The 18,234-nt window shown below is 48.8% G+C and overlaps 1 protein-coding gene across 3 annotated transcripts in view; it reads left to right on the plus strand.

The window, feature by feature from the left end:
* The first annotated feature begins 680 nt into the window (after window positions 1-680).
* Window positions 681-18,234, plus strand: part of Dpys (dihydropyrimidinase) — a 64,688-nt gene continuing 47,134 nt past the window's right edge. For 2 of the 3 annotated variants that reach the window (XR_002818261.1, XM_012517162.2), the window contains exons 1-2: window positions 681-974; window positions 17,382-17,540. Coding sequence is in view for 1 of the 3 variants with exons in the window: in XM_012517162.2 (XP_012372616.1) it covers window positions 732-974; window positions 17,382-17,540 (402 nt within the window). In the remaining 2 variants the exon portion in view is untranslated. The remainder of the gene's footprint in view (window positions 975-17,381; window positions 17,541-18,234) is intronic. The other variant, XR_002818262.1, reaches the window with a different exon arrangement.

Here is an 18,234-nt window from a genome sequence, read left to right on the forward strand (position 1 = left end):
AAGGGGCCCACTGTCCACACTTCCCAGGACTCCAGATGATACCCAGGACAACTACAGATCCTATCAGAAACACTGGATTATTTCTGCAAAGGAAAACAACAGTCTACTTAATGCATCAGGCCCGGCTCTAAGCCACGACTGCAGGTCCATCCCTCCCCTTGGAGACTGCTTCCCTCTAGCTGCAATGAATGAAGGGTTATTGCATTTCTTTTCTTGTTCCCCTGAAGGATTCGCTACAAACAAATCCAAGGTTTTACGTTATAATAAAAATGCCTTATGCTTACTCTAAGAAGTCACTTATGCAGATTTCCAGTGTGTCCAGTCAATAAACCTTTCCCAGAGGAAACTGTAGAAAGGAATAAATAGACGTCAAAGAAAGGGGCAGGATAGAAGAATGAGAGGTGGGTTTTTGGGTGTTTTGGGTTTGTTTTGTTTTGTTGGGTTTTTTTGTTTGTTTGTTTTTTGGTTTTGTTTTGTTTTTAGGTTTTTGGGGGTTTGGTTTGGTTTGGTTCGGTTCGGTTCCGTTTGGTTTCTTGAAACGGGGTCTCGCTGTGCAGTTCTGTTTGACCCCGACCCGCAGTGAGGCCTGGGAAGATCCACTGGGAGACGCCGCAGCGCTCTCCTGGCTAGCTGAACGCTGGCGCTGGCCCTCCCCGGGGCGGGGCACCGCGGACCTCAAAGCCTGTTAGGTCCGGGTCCCAGTCGATCTGCTCCGGCCCGCGGGGGCAGCGATGTCGCGGCTGCTGGTGCGTGGGGGCCGCGTGGTGCACCCCGAGGGCTCGCAGGATGCCGACGTGCTGGTGCAGGACGGCCTGGTGCGTGCGCTCGGCCCGGGGCTGCGGGCGCCCGCGGGGACCCGCGTGCTGGACGCGACGGGGAAGCTGGTGCTGCCCGGAGGCATCGACCCGCACACGCACCTGCAGCTGCCCTTCATGGGCACCCGCTCCGCGGACGACTTCCTGCGGGGCACGCAGGTAGGAGGAGACCCCAGAATAATCACCCAGGTGGGACCCGACCCAACTGTGACACTAGGCAGGGCGGGACCTCAAAATGTCACCCACCTGAGACTGACCTCCTCGCAGCCGCCTAGACCTGGGGTCCTCGCATCTCCCCACCGCACACCTGAGTCCCAGGGGACAGAGGACCACAGCCCGGTTCCGGTTCCCCGTAGCCACCTGAGACAACAGGAGCGCAGTCATGCCCAGGTCCCCAGGCAGAGGCTGGCAGGGAGCCAGCTGTACCCTACGAGCTCCCCCAGCTGGAGGACAGCGGCGCTGATAGGTAGGAGGTCCTAACCCCAGCTGTGGATCCCCAGTCCCTAGTCTGGGGGACCTGGAGGTCTCCCGTGGGCTGGGGCCCCCGCACCTGCCTGATTCCGAACCATCCGGTCTCCAGAGACGGCCCAGGGGGGTGAACCGAAGGGTAGGCCCTGGTTCCCAGGAATAGCAGCCTCCTCAAGGCACCGCTCCCAGCCCTGCGCCCGGATTGCCCAGAAGAGGCAGGGAAGGAAAGGCAGGAGTCTGACCCGGGAGGACGGGCAGCCGGCGCCCAGGTGAGCTCTGCAAGGCTTCTCCCTGCACTCAGGAACAGGGCCCTCATCCGCATAGGCTTCACAGGACATCAGCGCCTGCCTTCGAAACTCCAGCCTTGTTCCCAGAGATCCATCTCCCCTTTTGCTACAAAGTGTGCTGTTTACATGACAAGTGATGTCACTTACTAGCACAACTCTCAATTATAGAAAATTTGATAATAGAAAAGTGGAAAGAAGAAAAAACATCACCAACGCAGCCCTGCCTTGAAGCAGCCAGTGTCTGTTCTTTGCACAGCTGTGTGTTCCAGGCCGCTATAGCGCCCCAGTGTGTTGAACTGTAGGTGTCACCTGCTGCTTTCTGTGTCATTAACATGACTCAGGGGTGCAAGGCCTCCCAAGAGCACCCCATTTGTAAGGGGACGATAGGTTGTGAATTGCCAGTGTACAGAAGGGTTTATACACCTGCTGGCATTTCTGGACTGAGGCTGTCAAGACACCAAACAGAAACACCATCTACCTGTGCTCAGCACGGAAGGAGAAAGTGGTATCAGCTGGTATCAGCGACCAAGATCAGCGGCCCAGCGAATACTGCTTCTGGTGGGATATCACATGCAGCTCCCGGAGGCGCCCTGTGAGTTCTGTGGAAAGGCTTGGCTGGTCCTGGGAGAAAAGGCACCCACACGCGGCGAGAGCGCAGCCCCTCGCCCACTGTCTGTCCCAGGGGTCCTGGTAATCCCAAGGACCTGGTGGAGAAATTAGGGACAAAGCCTCCTCTTGTGAATCCTGGTGCTACCTAGTAGGCATCCATCTTGGAAGTGTGTTCTTACTAATGCTGCTAAGTAACATTCATTGTATCAGGTACCTGCTATAGGACACTGGACTGAGCTGTGAACTATTCTCCCAGATTGCCTAGTTTTTAGGAGACAGCAGAAGTGAATACAAGTGACCTGCCCAGTGCTGCACACCTAGGAAGCATCCACCAAAGTGGCTCTGCAGATTCAGTGCCTCCTGGTTCCACGCCGAGAGCTCTTACATATGCGTCTCTATGCCTTTGTAAAGGGATTTTGTATTCAGAATTGTCGGAGTGGCACTTGATAGATGGACAGAAGGCCAAGCAGGATGCATGTTGGTGAGAGAAGGCTGGCCTCAAAAATCCAGAGTCACCCAAAGGAAATGCAGCAGCTCTTTACCTCCCCAAAGCAGGTCATTGAGATGAAGGCATGCCACAGGCGCTGAGTTTCTAAGACACTTGCACATGCATTTATGGCTGTCTCTCCTCTAACAGTGCAGAACTGGGTTCCTGAAACACACAAAGCCATAGAGTAAAAGTGATAAATTATGCTTTCAGGACGTAGGCTGCCAAGGGCTAGACCAATAGCGATTTGCTTTCTGCATTCACCAAGCTGATCATTTTTGATATTTGACACCTGGAATGGATACTTTGTGATGTCCTATTTACTGATCACTTGATTATAAGGGGACCTGATTTAAAAAATGAAATGTAAGGCAACCAAAGGTTTCCTATTCTGTAAGTCTAATTCATGTTGGACTTTGGTGTAATGCCTGTAACTGACTTATGCAATTAACTTACATAATTACAGGTAAAAACTTTCTCTCTGATATAACTAATGGGAATAATGTTTCACTTTAGAGAAATCCTATTTCACTTTGTTCCACACTAGATGGACAGTGGTCTTCCAGTAATCCAATATCCATGAGGAAGGACAGTGGGCTTTCTTAGTCCTTGGATATTGTGAATTCCATAAACTCAAAGGAGTCAGGGCCTTGCTTTGAGCACATCCTATAATAAGAGTGAATTATAAGAGCTCAGCAAATTTTTAAATAGATAGATTTATATTCAGATATATGCATACATTGGAAGGGGTGAACTTACCTTAAAAAGCTGATTAAGTCAGCTGCAGCAGGGTCCTCTTTAAAAATTGGGAAGACACTCAGCATGCTTTATTTTTGTAGTAAAGGACAGAAAATTCTCAATGTTATTGAGAAAGGAAATTATACTTTGCTTAGGAACGTTTTGGTGAAGTGCCACTGAAGTGATTACTTGCGAGGCATGTGATGAAGCACACATTCACGGTTGTATTTATAGCGCTTTCTCACCTTGAGGGGAGCCCACAGGACTTCGACTCTGCACACAGTAGCCCGGTGCCTGCAGCAACCTTGAAATCCCTCTTCTGCTCCTGTCCTCCTGAGCTGGGCCTTGGGGATGAGCTTGTGGGCTGAAGGGGTCCTAGGGCCCCCAGGACAGCTTTGTCTACAGTGGGGTCTGGGATGGAAATGGATCAACAACTCAATGAGAAAATTGTTAATCATGATATACTTATTGTGCAGCCCTTAATAAAGTGCTGGAGCATTATGCTCACTCAGTATACATTAAGTGAATGAATAGGCTGCTTTTTATAATAAAAGGAAAGTGCAGAAGAAAATTAAAAACTAATATTTAAATATCCTATTTTTTGTCACCCTTCTTTTAGATTTTTTCTACTGGGGCATCATAGAAACATGATTCTCAGTACTGGGAATGAATCCCAGTACAAGCTACCCCTGAGCCCCTTTTACTTTTTAAGACAAGGTCTTGCTAAGCCATCCAGGTCAGCCTCCAACTTGGGTCCTCTTGCCTCAGCTTTGTGACTGGCTGGAGTTATAAGCCTGTGGCAACACTTCCAGCTAAACCTTTTCCTGCTTGGAGTTAAGCAAGTCACTGGAGGTCATTCTACACTGCTTCTCCTCTTGGGCCAGCCGGGCTTTCCTCTCCAGCCCTGTGGTTCCAGGCCTGGAGCTGGTGTCCTCTGTCTTAGGTTCCACAGCCTGGATGGTCCAGCAGGACTTTGACTCTGCACACAGTAGCCCGGTGCCTGTGCCCAGGTGGACCTGCTTCCTCTCAGCCCCTCACTGCACTGCAGGGTTCTGTAGGCTGTGGCTTTGCCTAGGACTGCTGGTGTGCTAACTGACACCAAGACAGTCCCCTGTGAAATCACCCCAGGGCGCGGTGCCCACGAGACCACTGGTACATCCGGCCAGAGGTAACCCGAGCAGGTTGAGTCTGCACACACCCCCGCCCCTGCACTGCTTCCTGGCCATTGGTGGATATTGGTTTTTAAAACAAATCTATGCCAATTTAACAAGAAAAATATGCAATTTCTTCAGTTCTTAAAAAAAATTATGGAAAAAAATAAAACAAAATTTCCTAATGAAATAATAGAATAATGATCGTTAATATATTGCATATTGTTATCCCCAAAGAGGTAACACAAGTCAGGCTCAAGATGCTCTGGTTCGAACCCAGTCTCTCGCAGGAAACCAGAGATGCCCTCAAGGCATCTTCAGACCGCCAAAAAAAAAATCCTTCTTCCATTTTTGGGCCAGGGAGATGGCTCAGTAGGATAAATGCTTGACTAGCAAATGCAAGGATCTGAGTTCAATCCCTGGTTCCGCCAAAAAAAGAAAAAGAAAAAAAAAAAAAAAAAAAGAGGTTACACAGAGTTCAGGATATGGGCATGAAAAATTATCCAAACAATATTAGCATAAAAGATAAAACTTCCTTATTTATATGTAAGGCTGAGCTCTGAAAGTATTTGTGTGTGTGTGTGTGTGTGTGTGTGTGTATGCGCGCGCGCGTGTGTGCACTCACACACATGCGTGCTCAGAGTTCATAGGTGTGGAATGGCTCACTTTTCCAGGCTGGACATCTAATGATTGCAGCATCAACAGGTGACTATTCAGGGGGAGGGCAGAAGTCTGGTTAATTTGAAGCCATAGAGGGAGGGAGGCGTGGTGTTCTGGTACCTTGCTATGTTGCCAAATTTGATTATTAGTTCTAGGAGTCTTTTGGTGGAGTGTTTAGGGTCTTCTATGTAGACTGTCATGTCAGCAGCAAATAATAACTTCTTCCTTTCCTATGCAAGTGCCTTTCTTTCTCTTGTCTAATTTCTCTGGCCAATCTTCCAGAACTATGTTAAAGAGGAGTAATGACAGTGGACATCTTTGTATTGTTGATGATTTTAGAGTGAAAGCCTTTAGTTTTTGACCATCTGGTGTGATGTTGGAAACTGGTTTGTCATAGATGGCTTTTATCAGTTGAGATAAGACCTCCTATTCCAATTTTTGTAGGGTTTTTTTTTTAAATCATGAATGGTCTTGGACTTTGTCAAATGATTTTCTGCATTTATTGAGATGATCATGTGGCTTTGTCCTTGTATCTGATGATGTGGTGTATTACATTTATGGATTTGTGAATGGCAAACCATTCCCACATCTCTAAAATGAACCCCACTTGGCCATGGTGCACACTATTATTGATGATTTGCAGGATTCTGTTTGCCTCTATCTTAGTGAAGGCTTTGCACCTGTGTTCAGCAGGGACATTGGCTGTAGTTCTCTTTCTCAGTTGGACTCTTTTCTGGTTTTCCTATCTCTAAGAATGAGTTTGGGACAAGGAGTTTGCAAGTATTGCTTCTTTTTTTATTTCATTATATACTTTGAGGAATAGTGGCTTTAGATCTTCTCTAAATTTCTTGTAGAATTCAGGAATGAATCCATCAGAACCTAGGCTTTTCTTTACTGGTAGGTTTTTTAATTATACAATTCTATTTCATTATTTAATATTGGATTATTGAGACTTCTTATACCTATTTGTTTCATCTTTGGAAATTCATATGTATCTAGGAATCTTTCCTTTTTATCTGAGTTTTCCATCTTATTAGAGTATAGGTTCTCAAGATAGGTACCAGTGATTTTCTGGATTTGTACAGGATCTGCTGTGATTTTGCCCTTTTCATTCCTAATTACATGGATTTGAGGTTTTTCTTTCCTTTTTTGATAAAGTTGCAATTTTATTTAATCTTTCAAAGAATCAACCCCTAAATTCATTGATTATATTGTTTTCTTAGTCTCATTTGCATTAATTTCTGCTCTAATCTCTATAATTTCCTCCCTTGTCTGTGTTTTGGGTTTGACTTGCTCTTTTCTATAAGGTTGAGGTAAAACATTAGGTTATTTATTAGAGATTGCTTTGCTTTTCTGATGTGGGAATTCATTGCTATTAATTTTTCTGGTAGGACTGCTTTCACTGCACCCTACAAGTTCTGGTATATCATGTCATCTTGACATTACCATTTCATTGCAGACATTGTCTAATTTCTTTTTTAATTTCATTCGCAATCCATTAGTTGTTTGGCAAGGTATTATTTCACTGCTATGTGCTCACGTGGTTTTTGTGGGGTTTTTTCCTCTGGTGGAGCCTCAACTTGGTCAGTTTGATCCACCCAGCTGAGCTGATCCAGCATGGTGCTGGGTGTGGAGGCCCAGCTGAGGATGGTTGCCATAAGCACAAGAGGCGGGACTGGAGAAGAGCTGGTAGAGACTGTGAGGGAAGCTGTTTGGAGAAGCTGTTAGGGAGCCGTTGGAAGCTGCAGGTTTTCTTGGGCTATTCTGCTGGGTGGTCTTGCCATGCTGGCTTTCCTGGTGAACTTGGAAAGGACTCCTCAGAGGAGGAGCTCGGGACCTCGTTGTCACTGAGGATGGCTGCACTTCATTTTGGGGGAGCTCTGGTCCTCACTTTGAGCATCACTTCCTGGCTCCAGAGAGGAGTATGGCACATAGCTCTGTCCCCTGGAGAACCTTGTTACATTGTCTTTTCTGATGGGAGCACGCATTTCCTTAGCATTGGAGGAGCTTTGGCTCTCACTGGTGCTGAGGATGGCTGTGGTGCTTTTTGGGGGGTTCTGGCACTTACCTTGAGCACTGCTTCCTGGCTGTAGTGTAGACCCCTCAGCCTGCTAGCACAGTTCCTCTTCCCGCCGGCATGGACTTTCTCGTCCCACCACTGACCTTTGGGCCTTCCCAGCACAGATCTGTGAAAGGGGCCTGCATGAGACTTGGTCATGAGCTCCAGGCCTCCAGCTGGACTTGTGGGAGACGTTGTTGTGAGCTCTAGGTCTTCAGCTGGACTCATGCAGGACCAGGCTCCAGGCCCTCAGCTGGAGTCTTTGGTCTTCAGTGTGTGCTCCCTGTGCATGATTCTTTGGGTGACTCTAACAAATTAATCTTATAAAGCCTGTATTGTTATTCCCCTTGCAAACCCCCAAACTATGACATTTGCCATTGACTTCCAGTGTCACTGTCCTATGGCCTGGTAGCATGCGTGGCATAGTTTCAATTCTTTTTGACTTCCACATGTTCAATGGGCTAGTGTGTGGTCTGGAGACAGTCCCGTGTGCTGCTGCAAAGAACGTAAGTTCTGTTGTTGTGGAGTGCAATGCTTTTTAGACATCTACTAAGTCCCTGTTCAAAGGTTTGGTTCAGCTCTGATATTTCTTTGTTGGCATTTTATCTAGTTGGTCTGTCCATCTGTCACGGTGGAAATGAAGTTTCCCATCATAATTATTTTAGTGCTTATCTGATTTTTCGTATCAGTTAGTGTTTGTTTTATATATTTGGGTGTATCAGTACTTGGTGCACATATACTTAGAGTTGATATCCCTTCCTTCCCATAATTGTTCCCATAATAAGGATGCAGTGGCCTTCTTTTTCTTTTCTTTTTTAAAAATATAGATTCATTTATTTATTTATTTATTTTATTTTATTTGGTACAGGGACTCACTACCCAGCCCAGACTCAGTGATCCTCCTGTCTCAGCCTCCCTAGTGCTGGGATTGCAGGTATGTGCCACCACACCTGTGGCCAGCACAGCACAGGGCTGGCGTGGCATGTGGTACCAGGGATAGAACCTGGGTCTTTGCACTTGCCATGCAGGCACCTAGACCAATGAGCTATCTCCCCAGTCCTTTTTTCTCTTCTGATCAGTCTTGTCTTGAAATCCACTTTGTCTGCAAATAGAATAGCTATACCTGCTTTTTTCTGGATTCTTGTTCCATTGTATATTGTTTTCCACCTGTTCACTTTCAGTTAATAAATTTGTTTTTTAGTTAAGCGTGTTTCTTGTATGCAGTATATTGTTAGACCTTGTTTCTTGATCCCTTGTGCCAGTCCATTTCTTTTGGTTAAAGAATTGAGACATGTACACTGATGGCTATGACTGGCATGTATTGACTTCTCCTTGTCATCCATTCCTGTTGCTGGTTCCCTTTCTTTCCTTTCTGTTTGTCTGTTTGCCTTGCCCAGTGGACTCATTCACTGGGATTTGTGGGGTTGTTGTTCCCATTATCTTTTTCTAGACTATCATTCAAAACTTTTTGGTTTGCTGGTTTGGTGATATGAATTTCAGCAGGTGTTCATCTCTGCAGTATCTTTTCCCATCAAGATTGAAAGATAATTTTACAAGGTACACCAGTTTTGGTTGCAGATTGTTTTCTTTTAGGACTTGAAATAAAAAACTTCCCTACAAGCTCCTTTACTTAAGGGTTCATGTTGAGAGAAGTCTGCTGTGATTCTGACGACCTTTCCTTTATAAGTGATGTGTTTATTTTCCCCAATAGCTCTCAACATTTTCTTCTTGTGTTAAATTTCTGGAACCCTGAGTATTTATGCCTTGCTGTAGTTACTCTCTGATCGTGGCTAGTGGAGGCTCTACATGGCTCACTTGTCTGTAAGTCGAATTCTTTTTCCATGCTTGAAAACTTTTCTGCTACTATTTCTGTGAACAGGTTTCTTATATCCTTTGTGCTTTCTTCTGATTTTTTGTTGTTTCCCATTATCTTATGTTCTTCTTCTTTGCATCATCTAGCAGCTGTTGGCTTGACTTTTCGTGGTCCCTTGCCCTTTTTAAGAAGTCTTTCAATTGGTGGTTGCTGATCACAAATACATCTTGTAGCTATGATAGTCTGTCTTCCAATTGGTTGCTTCTGCTACATATACTTTCAATTGACTTCTAATCTCCTGGATATCTGTTTGCATGTGTTTCATGGAGTCCAATTCTTTCCTTATTGGGTAGTCATGGTTTCCATCATTTTGCTAAGGTCCTCTAATTTTTTTATCAGTATCTGCTTTAGTTTCACTAACCATGTCCTTCATTATGGCCATCATCTCTTATGTAAGCTGTGCAGTTACTTCTGATTTGTTTTTTTCTACAGTCTCATTCATCGATTTTGCTACTTGCTCACTGCCATGTCACAAAGTCCAGCTGGATGGCTTTTTATTTCTTCAATTTATTAGGAATGGAAGGTTGGAGTCTGTTTAGCCCAGCACCCAGTTCTTTGATACTGGATTATGGTATTGTTTATGCCTCCTGGACAATCTCAGTATTGGCTTAGAAGAAAGAACAACTGATCACAACAACTGTGTCACTTTGCCTAACATAGTTCAATTAATAATTCGAGCATCAAGCACCATGCAAAAGTGACAAACTGTGACGACTATTAATTTGCCACCTTCCACCATCAGTACAAGATTTATAGTTACAAAACAAAATCTAAAGCCAAGAAGAAAATTATATACAGCAAAAAGTCCACTTAATAGAGCAATTGTACCCTTGAGGACAGAATTTAAAAGGAATAAGAAGAAAAAGTATGAAATAAAAGAAGAGAAAAATTAAAAGCAAGACTGACGGATAAAGGAAGATTATTTAAGCTTCAGGAAACTGGTGAAGAAGAGAGGAGAGAGAAAAGATAAACAAAAACAAAACAGGTCTGGTGAGATAGCTAAGATTTCTAAGTGCCTGCTTGGCAAGTGCAAGGACTTGGTTCAATCCCTGGCACTGCATGCTGCAGCAGCCCTGCCCCAGGTGCTCTGAGCTGGCCACCACGACCAGCATGGTGGCTCAGGCCTATGATTCTAGTGCTGGGGAGGCTGAAAAACAGGAGGATCCCTTCAAGTCTGAGCTGCATTGTGAGACCCTGTACCAAATACATAATTTTTTTTTAAAAAAAAAAGCAGAAAAAAAAGATGTTCACACTAACAAAGAAACAAAAATAATTAAGAACACCCCCTCAAAAAAACCCAAGTGAATAAAATGACAAATAAAAAAAAAAAAAAGCCAAAAAAAAAAAAAAAAAAAAAAAAAAAAAAAAAAAAAAGCACAATTTCTCTGTAACTTTGTGGTAGTGTCAACGTCAGAGTCCAGAGCTGGCGGGGTCACCCCAGGAGTGTGCAGTAGGATGAGGGTGGGCTCTGGAGCATCCCAGCGAGCCTGCAGTAGGACAGGAGCAGGCCGCGAATTCGGGTGCTTTCAACTCCACAGAAATACAGGCTAGTCCCGGCCTCCAACTGGGGGGGTCTTCACCCACCAGCACTCTCGGTGTCCCTCAGCAGCCCAGCATGGCCCCCTGGCCTTGGACACTTCCCGTGGAAGTCCCTCACCCAGGTAGTGTGGGATTTCAACATGGGGAGCCCTGAGATGAAGCCACCCCACAGCTGGCCTGAGCATGGGGTTTAGCTGAACCATCCCCAAAATGCGCCCAACTAAGCACTCTTTCCAAGGAGCAGTCACTCCCTGAGGTCGCTCAGCATCCGCTGCTCCGCTCCGCTGGTGCATTTCTCCCCAGAGGCCACTGGTCTCACCGTCCTCGCTGTGCTTCGGCGGGTGTGATGCTCCTGTCTCAAACTGCGGGTGCAGCTTGCCTCCTGTTTCTGCCCTGTGGTCTGTCTCCTCATTTTTTGAGCAGGTTCCGATTTTTCCTCCAGATCCTTCCTGGGCCCTGGGGCTCCACCTCCACCCTTCTTCTCTTTCCCATGTTGTTATTTTCCCGTGTCTGGACCCTTTATCTTGGCGAGGTTGATTTATTACTGCTTACTACTCCATCTTCCCAGAAGTCCTAAAAAGCTGAATTCTAAACTGCATGTGGTGCGCACACCTACAGTCCCAGCTGCTCACGAGGCTGACGCAGGAGGACTGGGAATTGAAGGTCAGCCTGCACTGGCTGGGGATGTGGCTCAGTGGTAGAGTGCTTGTCTGAAGATCAGCCTGGGCTACACTGTGAGACACCGTCTCAACACGATTGAGCCCTTGGGGGCGGCTGCACCTTATGGCAGATGGGACAGTGCCTTTGCTCAAAACTCTATTCTCAAATGTCTTCTGCTCAAAATAATTTTGTGGTCTATACTGAGCCTAGCTCCCAAGTAATAGTAACGTTCTCAAGGTGATGATTCAGAGAAGTACCAGCTGCAAGTCTGTACCATGCGGTTCCAGGCAGGCCCAGTAAGGAGAACTGTGCTCTGCTCCCAGGGTAAACCCACTGCAGGAACACGGTGGCCCTGCGACTTGGGCCCGGCTGGCGACTGTGACTGCATCGGAGCAGATGCTTGGCGCTTTCCTTCCTGCTGGGGCCCCGGGATAGCTGCTTGTGTGCTGGGACTGCACTGCTGAGCAGGTTCCTCGGCCTACAGGCGCACTGCAGCAGCCCAGAATGTGCCCCGGCACCTCTTTGAGCTCACCTTGCCGGTGCCCAGGAGTAAGGGGCAGAGGACCCTTGTGGCTTGGGTCACACTCACCCCACCCAGAGGAAAATTGCACGTTACGGGAGGTCTGGGACTCCTGGGTCCTCATGCTGTCTCTGTGGACATAACAGCAAAACCTTTAAGAATTAGTTTAAAGTAGAATGAAATGCAATCTTTTTTTCCTAAATTAAGACATTCTCTGAGAAATAGTTCTGGAAGTGTTGTGGCACATATGCTTATTCAGTTGAGTCACCCACGGAGGCCAGATGCAGAGACAAGCAAGTGGCACCCATCACCAGCCAAGCACGGGCCCCGAAGGGCAGCTTTACAGCTCTAGTTCTGGGTCGGGCTGGGGTGGCGCTGACGTGGTTTAGTGAGGCCACAAAAACACCACAGAGCAGGGGCTGAGCGTGGGACAGAGGAACAGAGGTGCTCGGCATTTTCCATGAGGAGCAAGCAGTCTGGTGACAAAGCCTGGGGTGCCATCGGTTAGGTAGCTATGAGAACGTTTATGGGACACAAACTGAAGGAGGTGTAAGCGTTAAAATGGCCTTAGAACACTAAGTGGCCTTGGTTTAGTTTTAGTCCCCATATCTGAAAGAGACCAGAATTTTGTTGTAGAGTCCTAGCAGGCACCAATTAAGAGTCCATGTCTCGCATTAGTGTTGTCCCCGGAGGACCTAGGAGACCACATGGCCAGGACCAGTGCATCTTTGAGGAAATGATGTCACACGCTGACCTGTAATGCCCGGGGCTTTCCTGGGTTGCGATGGGAAAAGTGAACCATCCTTACCATCTGCTGACTTTTGGAAAATTGGCCCCGTCCCTTCTCCCTGAAGCATTTGGACAATGCTGCTACACCAGGCTTTCTGGTGGGATAAGGGCATGCAGAGCAGAAACCACTTCACCTTGCCCAGGGGCTCTTCCTTCTGCGGCACTGGCCCAAGAAAGGGAAGTCGCAGGAAGTGACTGTGGAAGGCGGCAGGCAGCCTGGGTGGGCACTGTGGTCCATTGGATGTGAGGGCTCAGGGAGCAAGGGGCGGGCGGAAGGGTTCTTAAGAACCTGCATCGCGAGTCAGACGGAATCAATTGGTTGCCTCACTGGTTCCTCAAAGCTGGCGAGGCAAGTGGTCGCATGTGGACAAACGGTGAGCGTGGTGTCCTTCCAAAGCCTAATGCATTCCTAGGTTTGGCCTATAAATTGAGATTATAAGTTTGTTGTCCCAAACCTGAATGGCTGTGAAAATACTGGAAACACAGCCAGGAGCTTTCTCGCTGAGGCTGAGCTGTGCTCGGGTTTCTTGCTGTTGTGAGAATAGATGCAGTGGTGGATTGGAGTGAAACAGCCATTCCTTTCCAGATGAGCTTAGGAGTGAAATTTTGGGAAAAAACTTCATGATGTTATTTTCAACAACGATTTGCAGCCTGGTACCTTGTTCTGTGACCTGGCATCTGCTATCATTAGGGCAAACCTTTTGTGGAATCATGCAGCATCTGCACGAGGGACAGCATGGACTCCTGTGTCCCCCAAAGGAGGGTCTTGGATAAACTGGAAAGCTTTTACAGGAGAACACCCAAACAGTCAGGAGCAGACAGAATTGATTTATGGGCCAAGGCTAGAGAGGGGAAAGGCATTTTGTTTGAGTAAATGACAAATAGAAGCTGAGAGAAGGCCAATCACAGGAAAAACAAGAAAGCACAGTAGCTCAAGCTGTCCTGGGTAACCAAGGTGTCTGAAGTGTCTCTCCCATCCTGCAGGAACAGAGGGGCAAGCAGGGAGGAGACACAGAAGGAGGGCCAGCAAGGACAGGAGCTAGGGCTCCCTGGGGCCATTCTGGCTCCCAAGCTCTTGCATTAGCCCAGCGCCGCCATCTGCTTTGCTTAACACCGGAGGCCCTTCGACTGCACCTGGAATCTTGTAAGAGGAGCACTGAAGCACCTCTGTCCATTTGATTTCTGTGTCAAACACACACATCTGGAAGCCCAAATGTTGGCTCAGTGTCCCAGGGCTGTCACTGAGCTCACAGGGGTCCATCTTGCCTCACACCCTGCTTGGCCCTTCCAGCCAGTGTCAGGACCCCCAGCAGCCCCCACCAGGCTCCCGCCTTTCCTCGTCCCCTTGGCCCCTCAGCACTGTCTGTCTCATGTCTCCTCACACTCCAGATGTCCCTTTGGACTGCGCTGCGGTCCTCCTGTCATTCCCACTTGTCTCACCCTGCACAACATCCACCGTCTTCCCCTGAGGGGTCAGCCACGGCCTGGCCCCGAGTTCCCATCCTGACCCTGCTGTGTGCTGCTGAGTGGCTGACCCTAGAACATGTCTTGCACTTTTCCCAAGCCATCGTCCGCCCAGATTCCTAAGTGGTTCTTTGCTCACCTCTGCCCACCATATGTCAACCAGGCTGCAGCCCCCGCTCAGCCGGGTGGTTCCTGGCCCGTGAGCACTCTGAGGCTCAGCAGGTCCAAGCACACTGGCGACCTGCGTGTGTCCTGCTTCTCTGAGCTGGTCCCTCCTGAGTCACAGTCATCTTTCCTCAGGACTTTTCCAGGGAGCATGGTAGTTTTTAACCCCTCTGCTTCCATAACTCCTATGCTGCTGTTTATTGTATAAGCAGATTTGTCCTATGGTCCAGTTGTTGTAATTCCTGCCTCACAGCCATCTTTCTGTGTGGCCCACACGCCTCCAAGGATGAACCTTGGAGTCTGTATGACCCTCCCCGCTACATCCACCCCACGAGACACCTGCATGTCGTAGACATGTTAGACAACAGTGCTGAGATGTGACTCACGTGCAGGGCCACTCAGCCCCTTACACTGCGCACCTGAGTGCCCACTGAGCGCATCCACGGAGCTGTGCAGCCTCCTTCTCAGCCGCTTCAACATTCTGATCACCCCTCCCCCAAACAGTGGACCTTTCCATGACCCCCTGCGCTTCCCCAACCCAACCAGGCGGCCAATCCCAGGCGACCGCTGACCCCCTGCCACCTGCGGCTTTGCCCCTCGTGGACGCACACTCCACACCAGGGTCACACCGTGCGGGGCTCCTGCGAAGGCTTCTTTGACTTCCCATGGAGCTGTCCGGATGCCCACGGTTCGCGCAGACCAGAACAGTACTCCCCTCTGTGCTGAGCCCGCGGCACCGGCGCGTGCGCTGTGTCACGCGTCTCGATCACCCGCTAGTGGGCCTCTCAGCTGTGTGTACCTTTCGGCACAGTGTGGCCAAAGCTGCCCCGCGTATCTGTGTGCAGGTTTTGGTGTGGACAACCCCTACCCCCTAGGGTGACACGCTGCGGTGCGGGCGATTCTGTGTCGCCAAGAACCTCCCTCCCGAGTGAGTGCTGCACCGGGCTACGCTCCCAGCAGCTGCTCCTCTGTTCACCTGGGATTTGAATCCCTGGATGTAACCAACGGTGGGGTGAAAATATTTTTAAAATTTGCACTAGTACTGAACATGTCCAGGCTTTCATCTAGTCCTCTTTCCCTGAACAATACAGCACTACAACTATCTCCCCCAATGTGCGCTGCGTGGAGTAGTCTCCCCAAGCTCCAAGCTCGGGGGCGTCAAGGGTGGGAGGAGCATGCAGGAGCGAGAAGCCCGGAGCAGGTCTGTGGAAGGGCCCTGCGCACCGGCCGGCCGGGCGCCACCTTCCCGCAGGGGTTGGGGACTGCCGTGTCTGGCTTCTCCACCTCCCACGAGTGGAAGGCTTGTCACAGCGGATCAGCACAGTTTCTGAAGGTTGATTTTCTAGTTTGGTAACCTAGGAAAGCGCTTCCTTCTAAGATTTTAGTCGATTGTGTGTTCTACCAGAAAAACTGCCCTGTTGGATTTGTAATAGGCTTAAAGAAGCAAGTGAGAAGATGGATTGGTTTTCAAATAAAAATGTAGGAGTTAGGAATTTTTTTCTGGTGAAGTTCTTATACCAAGAGGGATTTCTCAGGAAATGTAAATAGGTACTGTTCCTCATAAGGCAATATTAGTTAACAGTACGAAGTATAGAACCTCATGCACAAAGTGAGATTTCCAAAACCAGAACAACTGGAGCAGGGCCAACTTAAGGAAACTTTAAAAATCTGTTGAAGAAAGCAACAGAGAGGAGGTAGAATAGTGCCAGTCTGGCATACGGCAGGGTGTGGGTTGCATCTTGAGGGGCCGTGTGGGCAGGGCTGGGGTGCGGTAGTGAGGGAGGCTGGAGGCACTGCCCATCACACGTTGTCCAGTGACCTTGTGGCTGGAGGGGAGAGGAGACCATGAGGGAAGAGGGGGACAGTCCGCGCCCTGCAGGTGGGGCCTACTGAGCAGAAGCACACACAGCAGATGTGCCCAGCTGCCCACGACCTGAGGTGGTGGCCAGGCTGCGCCCTCCAGCTCCCTGCCACACTCTCCTCTCCACAACTCAAAGTACACCAACCACCCGGGGTGGTAGTAGTTTAGATGAAATCAACTGTCAGAGGCTTCTGACTTCGCTTTTAAATTAGTTGTGAAGTCACCTCCTCCCGTGCCAGCAGGTGTGTAGTGACAGGGAGGATGCAAGAGCGAGCACATTCGTAAGATTCCGCTTTCCTCCAGAGCAGGGAGAGAGGCTGTGATCAAAATTCTCACTGGATTTTCTGTCAAACCAAGGTAGCTCCCTGCTGACGGGACGTGGCGTGTGCACCGTGTAGCAGCGAGGCCAGGAGAATGAAAGCGTCTCTCCTCCAGGCATCAATCTTTGCTTCACGGAGCATTCGTTCTTTCCTGGCTATTTCCAAATGTGCAGCGCTTCACCAGTAACTGCTGCCTGGGGAGCAGGACAGCACCAGGACTTCTCCGTTTAGCAGGATTTGGGCCTGGTAGTCAGCGTCTCCCCGTCTGCCCTCCCCTTAACCTTTGGCGCTAGCGGTCAGCTCTGGTTTTGGAAGCATGCCTGGGCAATAGGGTTTGCACTGGGGTGCGTGTGGGTGTAGGCAGAATGGAGAGACAGTGGCCAATGGGCGGCTCAGAAAGCAGTCAAGATCTTAAACGAGAGGGGGCTTGGGGTAGTTGGAGGGGACAGGCGTGAACCAAAGAAAACAAAGAAGTCACTTGGTGGTTGTGGTGGAGAGGCAGGAACTGCCCCGGATTCTGCGCGGATCTTGGGGCAGATGGGGTGCAACTCGCTGAGAAGCACCCTGATAGGAAAGTGCTAAACCAGAAACCTGGTTCTTTAAAAAAAAATCTTAATTTTTCCCTGTGTTTCCACTTGGGTTTTTGTTGTTGTTGTTGTTGTTATTGTTTGTTTTTTAAACAGCCCTCACTGTTTTCTTGGGGTCAAAGCCATTTCGTCTTACCACATCCCTCACACTTCATGCAGAGGGAAGGCTGAGTTTCCACCCTTCAGCCCCTCCAGAAAGTCCATTCCTTCCCTGGGTGTGCTTGAAGGAGACAAGACTTCATACATTTCCCCGGGCCCTCAGGGTGACCACATGCTCATGTGCCTGGCTCGAGCTGGTGGCTCACATGTGGACCCTTCTCCTGGCCCAGGCTGCTCTGGCGGGGGGCACGACCACGATCATCGACTTCGCCATCCCTCCGAAGGGCGGCTCCCTCCTGGATGCCTTCGACACCTGGCGGCGCTGGGCTGACTCCAAAGTCTGCTGTGACTACAGCCTGCACGTGGCCGTGACGTGGTGGAGCGAGCAGGTCAGGTCCCTGTGGTCGGGTGTCCTGTGTCCACCAGGTTCCCTTGTCCTCGCTCTGGATGAGAGCACAAAACTGGTAACAAATGCCAAAGGGCAGGAACCGAGCAGAGCTGGTGGCTTCCAGGTAGCCCAGAACAGGCTGGGTGGGGGCAGGCCCCACTGCGTGCTCCAGGGCCACCTCATCACCACTCACGCTGGACCTCTAAGTGCCTGCATTTAGCAGAAATATGACAAGGTTCAGACAGAAAAGACACTTGGAGAGCTGTTGAAATACATCTTTTACCCCAGATAGAAGTATGGGTGGGTGGGCCACTCTTCTTCCTGATGTAAGTGACAACTTCTTTTTCCACACTGGACTCTGTTGATCCTTTACCTGGAAGGGTTAACCGTGGTGAGCATTATTTGAGTAACTTATGTTCCCACCTTCCCTCCAAAACTGGGCTTTAGACTCCAGGTTAATATAAAACACATAATCAATCTTTAACAAATAGTTCAGCCAGCATGATACCAGGGTTTAGGGTCCATGGCTGAAGTGGATTTTTCTAAAAAAAAAAAAAAAAAAAAAAACCAAATTGCCATTCCAAGTGATGCCCTGCTCTGCTGTACACCCTTAAGGCCAAGCCCTCCCTTCCCCCATCCCTTTTCCCTCCCTTCCTTCCTCCTTTCCTTTTTCCCTCCTCCTTTCTCCCTCTCTC

Source organism: Octodon degus, unplaced genomic scaffold (assembly GCF_000260255.1).
Source record: "Octodon degus isolate 3935 unplaced genomic scaffold, OctDeg1.0 scaffold00148, whole genome shotgun sequence".
NCBI lineage: Eukaryota > Metazoa > Chordata > Mammalia > Rodentia > Octodontidae > Octodon > Octodon degus.